The 16,229-nt window shown below is 35.3% G+C and overlaps 2 protein-coding genes across 3 annotated transcripts; both read right to left on the bottom strand.

Moving 5' to 3' along the window:
- Positions 1-1,964: 1,964 nt before the first annotated feature.
- On the bottom strand, positions 1,965-2,434 carry LOC140810347 (transcription factor HEC1-like). Its single transcript, XM_073168221.1, has 2 exons — positions 2,204-2,434; positions 1,965-2,153 (listed from the first exon to the last, which is right to left on the bottom strand). The coding sequence occupies exons 1-2, from the start codon at positions 2,432-2,434 to the stop codon at positions 1,965-1,967; spliced, it is 420 nt and encodes a 139-aa protein (XP_073024322.1).
- Positions 2,435-6,473: 4,039 nt separating this feature from the next.
- Positions 6,474-13,328, bottom strand: LOC140808773 (protein ROOT INITIATION DEFECTIVE 3-like). 2 transcript variants are annotated; one of them, XM_073166019.1, is made up of 10 exons: positions 12,954-13,328; positions 12,662-12,864; positions 10,974-11,261; positions 10,225-10,338; positions 9,220-9,353; positions 8,994-9,141; positions 8,643-8,827; positions 8,139-8,266; positions 7,372-7,622; positions 6,474-6,821 (listed from the first exon to the last, which is right to left on the bottom strand). In XM_073166019.1, the coding sequence occupies exons 1-10, from the start codon at positions 13,033-13,035 to the stop codon at positions 6,645-6,647; spliced, it is 1,710 nt and encodes a 569-aa protein (XP_073022120.1). In that variant the 5' UTR covers positions 13,036-13,328; the 3' UTR covers positions 6,474-6,644. The 2 variants fall into 2 exon arrangements, with proteins under 2 accessions (XP_073022120.1, XP_073022121.1); XM_073166020.1 differs by having other exon boundaries at positions 13,012-13,028.
- Positions 13,329-16,229: the final 2,901 nt, after the last annotated feature.

Raw genomic sequence — 16,229 nt, 5'->3', positions numbered from 1 at the left:
CCTCACTGATCTATGGAATCCTGGAGACTCAAGGGTTCATTCGGGATATTGATGAAGATCTCTGCCCCGTTAAAGATTTCCTGAAGATTTCGCCTGTGTATTTTAAAGGCAATAGACAGATTGATCTGCCTTGGGTGAGTTCCAGTGTTGCTCCCGATGTTGGCCACACTGGAGACACAACATCTACGCCCCAGCCTGACCCTGCTGATACCTATGAGCCTCTCACTGCTGGTCTACCTCCTGCACCTCCTCCTGGTTATGTTACATTAGCCGTCTCCTACATTCGAGCTCAAATTGACTATGGTCGCCAACAGATTGCTAATGCCAAGATGACTATTTATTATTATGAAAATCAAGTTGCAGATTATTAGCTTCTTCTTGCTGCTAGCCTCTATTCTGGACAAAAAGGGGGAGATGATACTGCTGAAACCAGTGGAGCCAAAAATGAAAATGAAGATGATGATGATGGCAGTCATGATGAATGAGATTTTGAGTCTTTATGGTTTGAGTTTTTATGTTTTTTTCTCTCTTGATAGTTCTAGTACTCCTTACCTTTTAGTTGTCTTTTTATTTTCTCTGATTGGTTCCTCCTGATTAATGAACTATTCCGGTGTTATGATTTGAATGTTGCAACATCCAACATACAACACTGGCTAATTGTATTTGTCATCAGGTGAAGGCTAGTTCAGGGGGAGTAACTGAGTTATCCATTCAGGGGGCGTTCAGCCAAATACCACTTGTGGGTTGTTTTGTCCAGAAAGGCAAAAAGGGGGAGATTGAAAGGAATTTTATTCCGTGAAATACTTTCCATGATTATCTTTGATATTTTGCCTTTCTAGATTTTGATATGATATTATAATATCTTTATGATATGATCTCATAATATCTTTAAGATATTATCCTTATTTTTAAAGAGTTTGTTTCCTAATGAAATTGCTCTTTTGTCTAGGTTAAATAGGACTCCAAGCAACAAAACGCGGGGCGGCGTAAGAGAGAGGATTATTAGAGAGGACGAGCAAAGGGATTAACATAGAATAAAAGGTGGTCGAAGAGTTTGCAGATGGAAGCCAGTTCGTACTATTGTTGCCGAGAAGTGCTTACATCCTATGACGCCAACACCTAATCATTGTGTTGAGTGTGTTGATTTTTGAAGACTTTTTCCTTCTCGGTTAATGCATCCCTTGTATACCGGTCATACGCTTGGTTAGAAGTTTTGGATGCAATTTACTCGCCTTTATAAGGGAGTTGTTTTATTCTTTCACTAGTATTGATTTTTGTAAACTTACAAGTTTTTCTAGTAAATTATTTTGCCCTGAGGCACCGCACGCACAAGTACTTTGTACTTGTGCATGATTTATATCCTGCATCTCGTGTTATAGTCCAAAGTTGTGTGTTGGTATCTTAAAATAATAATTTCCGCTGCAGTGTTGTTGTGGGTGTTACAACACCTACTCCCAACACCTAATATCTGATACACTCAACATTCACCCACGTCGCATTCATCCTAGGGAAACGAAACTTTCAGTTCCATCAACGAAACCGAACTTGTTCTTGACTGAAAGCGCAATCTTCATTGATCTACTCCAGGACGAGTAATTGTCTCCTGTAAGCGACTGTGATACCAGTGTGAGACCTGGATTATCCGAGTGATGCAGGAAGTAGGGACTCAGGGGATCATCAATGGCGGATGGAGCATGCGTGCGAGGAACTTCAGATGTGTTTCCGGGAGCCATTGAATCCTTAGCTCAAGAATTTGGGACGATATGCAAGAAATTGAAGGATTTATGCGGAAGCTCTGATACCATATTACGAGAAGCTATTGAATCTCTAGAACCGAGAGTTCTTCGATATATTGAATGTAATCTGGAAAATGAACTGATGAAAATACAAAAGCTATTTTTCTTGTATATTAATAACTCTAATACTAATAACCGCTTTCTAACTAATTGTTATTGCTTACTAATTTATTTACTGCTAAGTGGTATATTTGATATCGGTGGCTTCACGGACTCGGGGTCGATATGAACAGGCTGCATCGCCGCGATTCTGATGATCATTTCACGTATCGCAGCCATCGAATTACCTTTCTGCGAATCCCCAGCTTCTCCAGAAAATTCCTCCATTTCCCATCTCCATTCGCAGCTTGAATTGTGCTGCAGGAACGGCAACATAGACAATGATTCTTGATGAAACCCGCGCGAACATGAAGAATTTCCGGGCTGCAGATCATGAAATCAGGTGAATTCATGTGTAAGTTATCAAGAGCAGAATCACAATTATTGCTTGTGATTCCTAAACTTCTAGTTTCGTGGTGATTGCAGAATTCCATCAGTGGGATCTCATACGCCCCGGAAAAATCCAGGAGTGTGTCCATTTGCATCAGCATCATTTCCATCTGATCTTCAACAGAAGATTTCAAGAACTCAGCGTCCATAGCTGGTGGCTTCAGTTCCTTTGTATGTACAAATATCGACAAAAAATGAGCTGACTAAAAGGAGAAAAAAGACGGTTTATTCGGAGAAAAGTAAGCGTGCAAATTAAGGCGGAGAAAACTGAGTGATTTATCAGAAAAATGCAGCAGGAATCGGAGGTGAAGCAGAATAATTAGGTTTTTCGAGAAGAGATGCTGCAGCCAAGGGAGAAGAGGGAATAAAATAGTGATTATTGGGAAAAGGCTAATTGAGCCAGTGGGAAAGGTATATATAACAAGTGGTACTACATTATAATAGTATTTAGATTCTCCACTTGGGATAATTTAATTTTATATTGCAAATAATGTCGTTTATCATAAAGTTGGTGTACTTTTTCTTTATAATTTTTTTATAAATTTATTTCATTTTCTAATCGATTAATCTTCTATATTTTGGCTACGTTACATGACTGTATATATTTGCACATGTAATAGAATTTCAAGCAGACATTGACTTATATATTAATAAAAAAAAAAAAAAAAACTAGGCGAACCTATATATATATAATATCACGAGAGGTGTTAAATGAAATTTCAGCGTTAATTTTAATTTCTTTTATTTGAATAAAACGATTGATCCAAATTATATCTCGGGTTGGTTTTTTTTTTTTTATTTGGATTCAATTGATTAAAATCAAATCAGGTTCAGTTGTTCGGATTGGATATCGGGTGGGACAACCCAACCCATATATCCAAAGGGGTTTTTTTAAAAAATATAATATTTTTAAAAGTTATTTATTAAAATATAGCAGATTTAAAAGTTTTACAAAAATATAGTAATCCGGAGGATGGATTTCCGGATTCAGAATCCGCAGCAGGCTAACACGGATTCTCCGTCGGCGACAGTTTAACTTAACCGTCGCTAATAGCGACGGTATTTTAAAAACCGTCGCAACTTGCGACGGTTTGAACAACAACCGTCGCTAAGGCAAGAATTTTCTTACTACTCCCATTCTCATGCCTATAAATTGCACCGAGTATTTGACGAATTCATTTCATCTTTCAGCTCAACTTTTTTGTTTCGACACTCTTCTTGAGCAGTATTTTTTCTTCGGTCCGTGTCTTTTTTTTTTATATATAACAATTCAGTGATTCTCTTTCCCTTATAAATTGCGTCGATCGTGTGCTTAACGGAATTCTTAATTTGATTTGATAGTTTCCTGTCGCATATCAATTTATCTCATCCTTCAGCTCAAAATATATTTTAATTTCTCAAAAAATAAAATAACGATATTTCACATATAAATTTAATTCCATAACAATAATATATTAAATTTAAAATCTGCTATATTTTACTTGTATGAAATAACCTGTCAAAGTTAAGCTTTATTACAAAAACAAAAATTATAAAACAATATTAATTCAATAATAATAAAATTGATGAATCAAAGAATTTTATTCAATCACAATCACAAAGTTATAATTTATTCCACATAATAATATATTACAAAGACATTAGCCGTACACATATTTAATCAAAATTACAAAATTAATATTATATTAATATAAAAAATAAAAAATAAAAAATAAAATAAAATTATAATAATAGTATAATGTAACTGAAAAATTTATAATTCCAGTAATACAACATAAATAATATAATTAAAATATAACAAATTATTAAAATTACTTTTTCAAATGTGATAATATGAAATTTGTAATTATATCAGCTACCGGAGTTTAACATCTGCAATAAATTACAAACATTATCATAAATAATATACAAAAAACAATTAAATGTAGAAAGAAAAAACAGAAATTCGAATTAGTCTTGGTGCAATTCTCCGAAATTCTGATACTCAACACAATTCTCAAAAATCAAATTCTGAATTACTGAGAGTCGGCGCAATTCCCTCAAATTCTGATATGCGACAGAAAACTATCAAATCAAATTAAGAATTCCGTTAAGCACACGATCGACGCAATTTATAAGGGAAAGAGAATCACTGAATTGTTATATATAAAAAAAAAAAGACACGGACCGAAGAAAAAATACTGCTCAAGAAGAGTGTCGAAACAGAAAAGTTGAGCTGAAGGATGGAATGAATTCGTCAAATACTCGGTGCAATTTATAGGCATGTCGTCAAATACTCGGTGCAATTGAAGAAAATCCTTGCCTTAGCGACGGTTGTTGTCAAACCGTCGCAAATTGCGACGGTGTTTGGAATACCGTCGCTATTAGCGACGGTTTTGGTTAAACCGTCGCCGACGGAGAATCCGTGTCAGACTGCTGCGGATTCTGAATCCGGAAATCCAACCTCCGGATAACTATTTTTTGTAAAACTTTTAAATCTGCTATTTTAATAAATCAGTTTTCGGATTGGATATCGGGTGGACAACCCAACCCATATATCCAAAGGGGCTAGCTACTTCATTTAATTTAATTTACTTTGCTAACTCTCCTTTGAAAAAGTAGGGTTGCATGGCATACGGCTAGTATGATTATGTTTTTTCTTCTCTTCCATGGAATAAAACTCAAGAATTTAATCGAAGGAGAATTACTTAAAGTTTACCACTGGAATTTTTTTAAAATTACGTGAATTATATTTGATATTTTAAATATTTTTCCAATTGATATGATATGATATGATATGATATGATGGTGGTTCAAAAAAATTATTTATTTTTGAAGATAATTAAGCATATGCATGTTATTTTATTACATCAAATTTTTTGTTTTGTTTTTTTTCCCAAACATCACTTCCACTGACGAGCAAAAATAAAATATGCTACTATTATTAGTAGGTGCAATGTATTTTTGGCTCGTGCTACAGAATCTTATCTCTTCAAATCTAAAAATAAAATATTTCATGGTTTAATCACAATTTCTAAAGGCTTCACAATAGTTTAAAATTTTATGTGCGTAATATTTTTTAAATACATATTTGTTTATAATGTAATTTTTTCTCGTAAAAAGTAACCTTCAAATGGCATTTTTTTCTGTTTTTCTCATTAAAATTTTGGTACACTTTCAAAATCCATTTTTTAACCAAAAAAGAAGATAAAATATATTTATGTTTCTTTTGACTCATCGAGACAGTTGCAAATTTGCAGAGGCGGTGGGAGCAAACGATAGAGATAAATAAATAAATTAATTAATTAATTAATGCAACAAACATGTGTTTCTTAAGGCAGATGTTTGCCACTTTTCCTTTTCTGCAACCCAATACAAAACACTACATAAAATCCACCACCCCCATCACTGTCCAAACTCTAAAGCATGAGGTACAACCATATTTCAATCACAAGCGGTCCCTTTTCCCCATGTGTCCTTTCTTTCTTGGATCGGTTCTTACAGTATTTTATTGTTTTAGTTCGCAAGTTGCTTTAATATGTATTAATACGAAGTAATTTTAAGTGAACTCATGCTAGAGGATGGCATATTCGATGGACTTGCGACCAAACTGCACAAATGATAAACAGTGTTGACATTCAGAATGTATAATGGTTGTTAATTGGTTTTAATTATTTATCTCTCGTTTTCATGAAAAAAGAATTTAGCAATTTTCAGGTGTACCAAAGAGATGGAAACTTCTAATATACTTTGATATCACACCTTCTAGCATGTTCTCCCAGCTTATGAATACTGATCAAGCATTGTGTACAAGTTCTTCTACAAATATGAACTCCTGACAGCTAAGAAATTACTTGGAACCTTTAACCTTATCAGAGGCAGTTTAGACAGCGATATTTTACATCAACCTAATTGCAAACAAATATGATTATTTAGTATAAGATCAAAGTGGGATTAATTGTTCTATGATTATTTAATTGCAAGTCCTGACCCAAATCTTCCTTGTTTCGACTTTCAAATGCAAGATTATACAGCATCCTATAAAGCTGCCGGTTCATTATATTTTTTAACATATGGACACTAAAATATAGATTAAATTTCCCACATCCCACTGACAATGTCATTCATGCAGCAACAAAATCAGCTTTGGACGACTGACGACAGTGTCTCAATGGCTCTACAGTCACACAGTCCATAATACAGGCCCCGAAACAAAACCACCATAATTGTATAAAGAACTCTAAAATGTGCCATCATGCCCTCCAAAAATGAGAAAAAGTGATACATGATCATGTTGAACTTGGAACTTTTGAGTTAATAAACACATAGCTACGATCGATACGTACCTAATTATTAACAAAATTGACAGAAAAAATCAGTTCATAGCTCACGACTTCTGGCACCTTCAGTGAGACTACGATCCAAAATCTCTTCAACGCAAAACTGATGTAGCTTCTTGTACATTCTCTCCCAGTGCTGAATCATTTGAGCAGATCGTTCTTGATCGCTTTTCAGCCTTTCTAATTCCACCTCAGATGCCACTGAAGAACCTTGTCGCTGCAACAGGGAAACAAAAGCGAGAAATGTCAAAGTGATCTTTACCTCCGCAGTTCATTTCAATAACATGTGCTTGCTGTATTACACAGCGAGATGAAAATATAAGGAGGAAATGTAATTAGAAAGCAGAAATTTCCTGATACACAGAATCCAAACTAAACTAAATATGATCAAATGCTTTCCTCTCAGAATATAAATTGAAGGAAAATGTTGGGAGTACACTTAAGGTTACACTCAAACTTACATTTTGCATGATAAATTACAAAAGTATCAATGAATCCAATTAGATCTTCTTTTATTTTTTTATTCTCCATTACCCTTGAAAAGTAAAAATATTATAATGTGTGTCAATCTAAATGTACATATAGCAATATGCACAAAGATTTTCAACTCACAACAGCAGAAGAAAAACTACATCAAAGATATGTAAAAATCAAGCAGAATACGTCAATTCAATTTCTTAACCTAAATGCACTGTCCTCATAAAAAGACATAAATGGATGTTAAATCAAACAATAAAGAGGAAACTTCCATCAAGAGAAATCCAAACCTCTAGTTCTTTGATTTGATTCTCCATTGTTTGAACGCTAATATACGACAAGTCTAAGAATTTGTCAGAATTGTCATGAGGACTGAGATAAACGTCAACATGGGCATTTTCCTCTGGCGTACTAGCATACTTTTGTAGTGGGGGTGGAAAAAGGAAGCTGTGCCCTTTTGGTGTTGTATCTCCTGACTTTTTAGACATCTGAGAAAATACAGACTGCGACTGTCTGGTGATGAGAACGTTATTAACTACACCTGCACAAGGCCAAGGACAGAGAAAACAAGCTTAACGCCTATACAGTCTAATAAAACGAAAGAACTTTCAACTGGTTAAAAGGATGGAAATTTAAGATTGACAACATAGGAAATAAAGTTATGATGAAATGACATAAACTATAATACGATTACTGCAATTACATAACACCCAGTTAAAACAGTCATCTGTTCAGAAAATGCTCGCTACCAGCTCGCATTGGATCGATAACGAATGCAGACATCATCAATGTACTTAACCAAGCATCCATCATCAGTAAGTATTGAAGTATAACAGTGGCTTTTATAAAGTTTTCACAGGATTCCAAAAGTTAAAAGCAACTAATAGAAACAACTCATGACTGACATACATAAATCCCAACGTAAATACATCAATATAAGATACATCAAGTGGAAAAGCGAAATTTGTTAAGTTAAAAAAATAATTGAGTCGAGTAATTAAAAAGTGTAAAAATTACAAAGTAGTCAATTGAAAGAACAAGCATCATAAAAAAATACCTTTTGTGTGTCTGAAAACACGAACGATATTTTGAGTTCTAGTATCCCAAACTCGAATCAAACCATCCTCTGATCCAGAAACTAATAGAAGTCCATCAGCACTAAAAGCCAAGCATGTTACAGCTTTACTGTCGTACAGATCACAATTCACTTTCAGGACAGGTTAAAAATGAAACAGACCCACAAAAGTAAAATATGCAAAGTATTTAATAGAAAGTATAAATTGAAATATAAACACATGCATTAGCTTATGTTCTTGCCATATTATTTCTATGACATGAAAACAATGGAGGTCATTAGCTACCATAAACCCTCCATATATTGTAGAATAAGATGCTCGTAGCCTCGAAGAGATTCTGATAACGAAATGAATTGCAGGTCACTGTATGTCAGAAATCTTTCATCAAATATGGTGGGAAAGGAATAAATCATTAAGCCTTACAAGTTCCAACAATCAAATTTGTCATTAAATTGAAACGTATGTAAATTTGAAATATAACCAACCTATGCTCAGTCAATGAAACAAGGCTGTTGTTGGGGGTACCAGGAGAATTTAATCCGGCAATATAAATTTTGCCATCCCTGCCACCAGCATAAAATACTGTTTCTCTAGGTCCCAAGACAATAGTATCAATTATGGAAGGAAAGACTATATCTGTTAATAGTTTTCCTTCATATAAGCTCCATACCTGTGATAGAACAAGGGATGGCATTATCTTTACCAAAATGAAAAAGGGTAAGGTACAAGGTAAGAAAGGTGGCATCATATAAGTGAAAAGAGCTGAACACACGTTTGTCTTTTTTAAGGAACGAGTACATTGAACAAATTGGAAAACAGAGAGTGAAGAAAAGAACCTTGCATGTACGGTCCTCAGAAGCCGACACGATGATGGCATTACATCCTCCATGTCCAGTCTTAATGTCGGTCACTTTCAAAGAATGCTCGTGAAAGCTGTACTCATACAGAGATCTTGCCTCTTCTCTCCTCACATCATCAAATATCCTAAAATCGATAACTTCCATCAAATATTTATTTTCCGCAGCATTATAACAAAATTACACATAGGGACCTAAAACATACAAGAAAAGTGACCACACCCGAACACATCCATCCTCTGCCCCTGAAATCAAGAGGGATTGGTCATCATTGAATACCAGGCAAGTGACAGCCCTGTAATGTGCATGCCACTTCTTCAGCAATTTCCCAGTCGCAATCTACAGATCAAATCATAAAATTTAAAAACACTATCCTATGCATCTCCGTGTCCCAGCTCACAACGCACAATTGATGCAAATATATTTAAGAATAACAAGATGTTAGATTTCACATCAAGTAAAAATTGCACTATATTTCAAAGTACAAAATGTAGATTTTCGTTCCCACATCCTATGCACTCTGTAATAGTAAATATTGAATGTCCCTTCACGACCTAACCATTTTAAAGCAGTCAAGTTTAAAATAATGCTATATGGACAATTAGAAATCAGCCAAGTTGCGAACTCCCTTCATGGTCCGACGATTAAGAATCAGACAATTTGCCAACTACCCCTCATTGCAATTTTCACTGCCGCAAAATTTATAGTCTACATTATAAAAATTAACTTTTGCACATGCAAGTTGGCACCTGTTTTGTTATCCCTTCTTTTTTAGCAGTTTCTATATTCCTTGTTTTTTTTGTAGTACAGTTTCTATATTCTGACAGCTTGAGCGTTATCTTTGTTATCAATAATCAAAGGCCAGATATTCTGCTCTCTATTATTTTTAGAAAGACTAACTCTCTTCCTTATACCAATCATGCATTTTCAGTCTTATTCACAGCCCAATCGCATGCTTACCTAGGAGTTCATCCTACTTAGTAGACGTGGTAGCATCTCATGGAGCTAAAAGAACAAAAATAAAAAAATTTACAACCAAATGTATAAAGTGAAGCTAATTAGACAGGTTTATTCAAATAGTAGATAATCACTTACTCAATGATATAGCATAACATAAAGCATGAAACAGGTAAACGACCAAGCAGCTACGAAACAGAAATCATTTAAGCGATTTAAAAAGGCATCATATGGAATACTAGATTTTATTCACCTCCCAAATGTAGATATCGCCTGAAAGACCTCCTCCAGCAATATAAGTTCCCTCACTATTTGAGACAAGTGGCGCAATGGGTTCTGCAAGGATGCTACGGGCTTCTACATGTGGCTGCAAACTCAAAGCAACTTAAATAAATTTTGATCCACGTTTTCCGAATTAACAATATTACAAAAATCCATCTTCCAACAAGCCAATCGAGGGTTTGAAAACTGAACCGAGTACCTTTATTTAGCACACTTATATTTGCACCAATAGATTCATCAAAGTAGTTCTAAGTTCTTTGCTTCCAAAACATATGAAACAAACAAAATCAGAGGTGGTAATTTTGATCAGCATCCAGTGCAAGCAATAATCAAAATAAAAAATATTGAAGCCTCGCTGGAAATAGCGCCACATATCCAAGTTTTTTTTAGCAAATATCTCCAAGTTTTCGACCATTGCGAACCGAACGGGTGGTCGTGATCATTGCTAACTGATCTTTACTTCCACCCCCAAAATTTTCTGCTTTTTTTTCTAAAAAATATTATTAATTTTTTTTAAAAAATCCAAAATGTCTGGTTTAAAAAAATTGAAGACATAAGGGAAGGTCATGGCGACAGTTCCATGAACTATCAATGGAACAGGAATCGTGGTTGGCCGTTGCGGCGAACCATGTGCAGGACACACCGGACTTCAGTGATACCAAATTATTTATAGAGCCACACCTGCGCCATATATTTGTGGGGCAAATTAAACAAAATTACCTTGTTCCAGGACCAATAAAGGATGGAGCCAGAAGAAGAGTGCTTAGATTTTCGTAGTTGGGACGAGGCAAGAAAGCGGCCGGCTACGTTGACGAGACCGTGAGGAGGAGAAGAGCATGAATGGAACCGTCGGAGCTCCTCGCCGCTGCAGAGGTTCCAACAGCTTATGTCGGCGTCTGCCGGTGATGACGCTATCAAGATTTCAGCGGCTTCCATCGCAGGGTTTAGGCTAACTAGCCACTGGGTTGCTTGAAACTTCTGTAAAATCTCTTGCCTCAGACGATCACCCTGTTGCCATAAGTAAACAATCATAATTTATTAATGCCAAACCAGAGCTAAAATAGTAGCATAAACAGTAGACATGATTCTCAATGTCTCATACAGACTTAGTGTTGGATATCAAAGCTTTTCAAAAAGCAAATGTTTTAAAGTGATTATTTATTTATCATTGAAATGTATATTTGCTCACTAGTTTAAGATGAATGATAAATTCATCCTGGTGCGGAGTAAAAAAAAAGATCATTTTTCTTAAATGATTGGAGGCTTTAGTTTTAAACTGAACAGTTTTTATTTAGAATTCAGTTCCTTTCTCAATGAAAATTGAAAATATAATATTTATAATAATTCGTGAAGTTTAGAGTAGGAGTTATAAGAAAAATGCTTTGAGAATATTAGCAATTTGATTATAGGATTCTTCAAAAATTAATCTAATAAACCTCACTTTTACCAGAAAATCATTGAGCAAAACTAAAACTAACACGCCTAGATACATAAGCACATGAACTATATATGCCTCAATAACCAAAAATATGAGCAACCGCTGAATTGGCTTAGTCAGCAGCCCAAAGGGATTAAACCAATGGTGGCCACAGGCTATTTACAAACCCCTCAAACACACTTTCTTCCCCCACCTCACAAGTAGGAGTCCTCACCTCACAACAGAACGGCAACTGAGATTATACAAGATAAAAATTTAAAAAATAATGACATGATTCACAGTTTTCTGACCAGGTAAGGGACAATTGTCATGCCAGAAATGTCATCCATTTTGCAAAGGTTTGGACAAACACGTGAAGTTTTGTTGCGTCAAGGCATGGTAAATAAAGTATAAGAACCTACTCTGCTTTGCTAATTTCAAGGACAATCTGAAACTGGGATTTTCTATCTAGCTTAAAAAGGAGTTTACATAGACGAATAAATAATAGGCACATACATTTTCCAGTATGGAATCTTTTAACGAAGTCAATGTGAACCTATAATAAATGTCACACAAGGTGAGGTGGAAGATATCACCAAGAACATGAGAAAATCAATTAAAACAAAAATGACAAACAATCGGTATTCATCATATGAACTAAGATAAGCCATAGTTATTTGAAGCACGATAGTCGAGACACACTAAAGAGCATCAAATGGTGAAGCTTAGTTCCAAGACGCAAAGTGTGGCACACTTTTTATTAGATATCCTATAATCTACACATTCAAAGAAAACTTCATCATACACAACTCCGTGTTTTTTGCAGACTATTAAATAACAATAAAACAAATACTACTCGAGTATAAATGCTATTATCTAACATTCAGATCATTTATTTACTATCACCACATTTAAGGCGGGCTTAAGAGTGGCATAAGCATTAGACATCCAAAGCAACCCAAAGCATGGGCTTTATAGTTAAGGCGCGTACTTTACGGAATCTCTGTTTGTGTTGAGGAGCAATGACTGAGCAGACGATCTGGGAGTTACTATTGTTCTTATTATAATCATTACTGTTCTCCAGGAACACTTGTTCTTTGGGCCTCTTTTTCTGGGGCTCCATCTCGAAATTCCACTGTAAATCGAGCCCGATTTCTTCTTGACCCGGGCCAGGAGCCAAACCTTGAACTTGAACTGAAAAAAGGAGAGAAAGTGCCGTTAGGGTAGAAAAAAGCTCAAATTTCATGAACAAATAGAAGTTAGACAAATATCAGAGACAATACAGGGAGGGATGTAAGGGGGGTGGTGTTCAAGGAGATTAGGGGTGTTAAAGTAGGTCACTTGCTGCGAAATCTGACCCTCCATGCTATTGTTATACAATCACTGCAAAAGGGAATGAAAAACAGGATTAAATCAACAGAAAATTCTGTGGTGTACAACCAAAACAAAAAAGAATCTAGAAACCAGATAAAAAAAATTATAAGAAATATTGGGATTGCGTTTCAAAACTATCAGTCACCTGTAGGGTTTAGATTGTTGTGGGTGTTGAAGGAATTGTTGGAATTTATTTTGAGAGAGAGAAGCCATGGCTGCAGGCCCTAGAGAGGAGAAACGATGGAAGGGTCCAAAATAAACTCTCTTTTATCTGCTAACTACAACTTCAATCTCCAAGACTTCTCGATTTTGTTCCTTTGTAGATTTTTTATTTTTATTTTTTTGGTGAACATGTAATGTTGCCTTTTTTTTAAATTTGATGATAATTGTACATGAGAGCCGAACAAAAAAATATCAGGAAAAAAAATCACAAAACTCCGATAAGACGATCTCACATTGAAGTTTTTGTCTATTTCAAGTGATTGTTTTTGTGAGACCGATATTATATTCGGGTCAGTAATGAAAAAATATTATTTTTTATATTAAAAATATTATTTTTTATCGTAAATATGGACAATGTTAACACGTCTCACGATTAAATATCCATAAAAAATATATTAGTAGCTTATTTTTAAAGTAAGACGTCTAGATTATAAGCTTCTGAAACATCATTTAAGTTATATTATATAAAAATATTCCTTCCTATTATCTTTATCTTTAACATTAATAGGAAGGACTAAATGTATCGTGCTTACAAAAGTTTAGGAAAAGAAATATTAGATTGAGATATCCAGGAATCAAAATAATTTTAGTGCATAAATATAAATACTACATCATGATTTTCTCCCAATAATCACATAAACTTCATATGTTATGCAACCTGTTTACTTACACACTCTGTGGTCAATTTCTGATATTTGGACATGCACACAATTTGTGTGGGGACTCGGACGCTAATCAAGTTCTTAATCATCATTGGGACCAATTAATCAATAATAACACAGGGTCTAAATTTTTTTTTTTTTTTAAACTGCGGAACGTAGTGATATACAATATATATACATATCAGTATATAAAATACAAATCATGTATTTCAACATTTATTCAAACTAGGGTTTAAAACTAAAGTCAAGTGTTTAACCCTATATCTAGTCCAAGTCCGGTGCCACCACTCTAATCACGATCTAGCTCTTCATCTCCTCGACCCTGGACCTGTCCCACCTGTTGTCAAGTACACATACAGACAAGACAACAGCCGGATATACCGGTGAGAATATAATCCCCAGTATAAATCAATGAAACATGCAATCATATAAATCATATAAAGCATGTAATCAGGTAACATGAATACGTATCAAAATCTGAAACATAAACAATATCAAATCAAACTGTCGACATCAATCATAATTCAGACTAGACTCAATCCTAGTCTAGGGATCCCGGTTTCCAAATGTGGTATTCCTATATCGAATTTCGTAAAGGATGGAACCATAATATCTATTACTCGATATAACCAGTGCCCTGGTATTCCTATATCGAATTCCGTAATAGAAGAATTCCAATACCATTTACTCGATATAACCAAATATGGTGTTCCTATATCGAATTCCGTAATAGATTCCATTACTCGATATAACCAAACATCCAGTGTCCTGACCTAACCGTCAAGGACTGTAGCTCTATCACTAGCATCCTATCTTGAGACATAGTGCAATGTGCCGTGGCGATACCACCACTATCCGGCACTTCTGTCACAAGATAACTTGTCTAATACCTGTCATCTAAATACAAGAGAACAAGTACATTAATCAATGTAATGCAAATATCCATGCAATAAAATAAAGTATGTGATTTAGAGAAACCCAAGTCTAAACCGACTCAAGTCCATCTCCCAATACCACATTGACTTATACCTTTCTTTCGTCGGTTTCTGGCTCAGTCGAAGTCTTGAACTCACAATCTGTCTGGTACTGACAATATCAATAATCTCATGTCAATATACCATTCAATTCCATAATAATCTGATCAATCTGGAATTAATTCAAAATCAACAGTATAACGGTACAATTCCAATATCCCCGTCTATACCAATTCACCAGATAATAGTTACAATCTATAACCCATATCCAATACATTCTATAATCAATCCATAATCCAAATCTGTCCGGTATTAACTGATTATAATCAGAAAATCATAACAATTCCATAATCAGTCTATTTCTTAATCTGACTTCGATTCTATGATGTCTAACATATCCAGAACATCATATCTGAATCCTATTCAATTCTGACAATAGCATAAATTCAAAGCATGTCAAAACGTAGCAAAACTTACGTCAAAGTGTAGCCTACGTCGATAGGAACTCACTACCGAAGTCGGATTACAATTCGGACGGACGGATTGATCACACGATTGAAATTGAAATCAAATTCCAAAACTTTCTCTCAATTCCTCGATTTTTCGTTTCTGAAAGAAATAAATTGCAATGTATATATATATATATATATATATATATATACACGTACATGCAATTGCCAAATGTCGAATTTTCCTTCTGCATGACTCGCGCATATACGCCACATCTTCCGCGCATATGCGCGAGACCTACTGGATTCGGCCTCGGCAGCTCGCGCATATGCGCGACTCTTTCCGCGCATATGCGCGAGGGCTACTGGAGTTTACCGTGGCGTTCCGCACAACTCGCGCATATGCGCTGTAGTGACCCGTTCCAGAATCACCTACTAATCAAGAACTAAGCATGCAATTAACTTAATTAAAAACAATCAGAGATAATTGCGGAAAATGGTCAACCAACGATAGTTATACAACCCAAAAGATATCCAGAACAACTTAGAAATAAAATATGCGGTACAACCATATCGAATCAAATGGTACTGAAGAAATAACTCAACCGGCTACTCCACGTCCTCCTCATCCTCCTCCTGAGCCATCCAACCTGAGGCCTGCCCCGTGGGAATGGGGTGTCCAAGATAAACAAAACCGAGGACGTGAGCGATAAGAACGCCCAGTACAAAAGCATGAGTATACAAGCCTATATGAAATGCACATGCTATGATATGATACCAGGGTAGTCAAGAAACAGGAGTCACAAAAGATCTCAATATGCTCAGTCTAGAGGCGCCAAGTGGATAGTGCCGCGCGGTACTCCTCTGGGTCACTGCAT

This window comes from Primulina eburnea, chromosome 13, assembly GCF_022965805.1.
Source record: "Primulina eburnea isolate SZY01 chromosome 13, ASM2296580v1, whole genome shotgun sequence".
Classification (NCBI taxonomy): domain Eukaryota; kingdom Viridiplantae; phylum Streptophyta; class Magnoliopsida; order Lamiales; family Gesneriaceae; genus Primulina; species Primulina eburnea.
The sequence above is the reverse complement of the archived record's forward strand: the minus strand, read 5'-3'. Positions and strand labels throughout refer to the sequence as shown.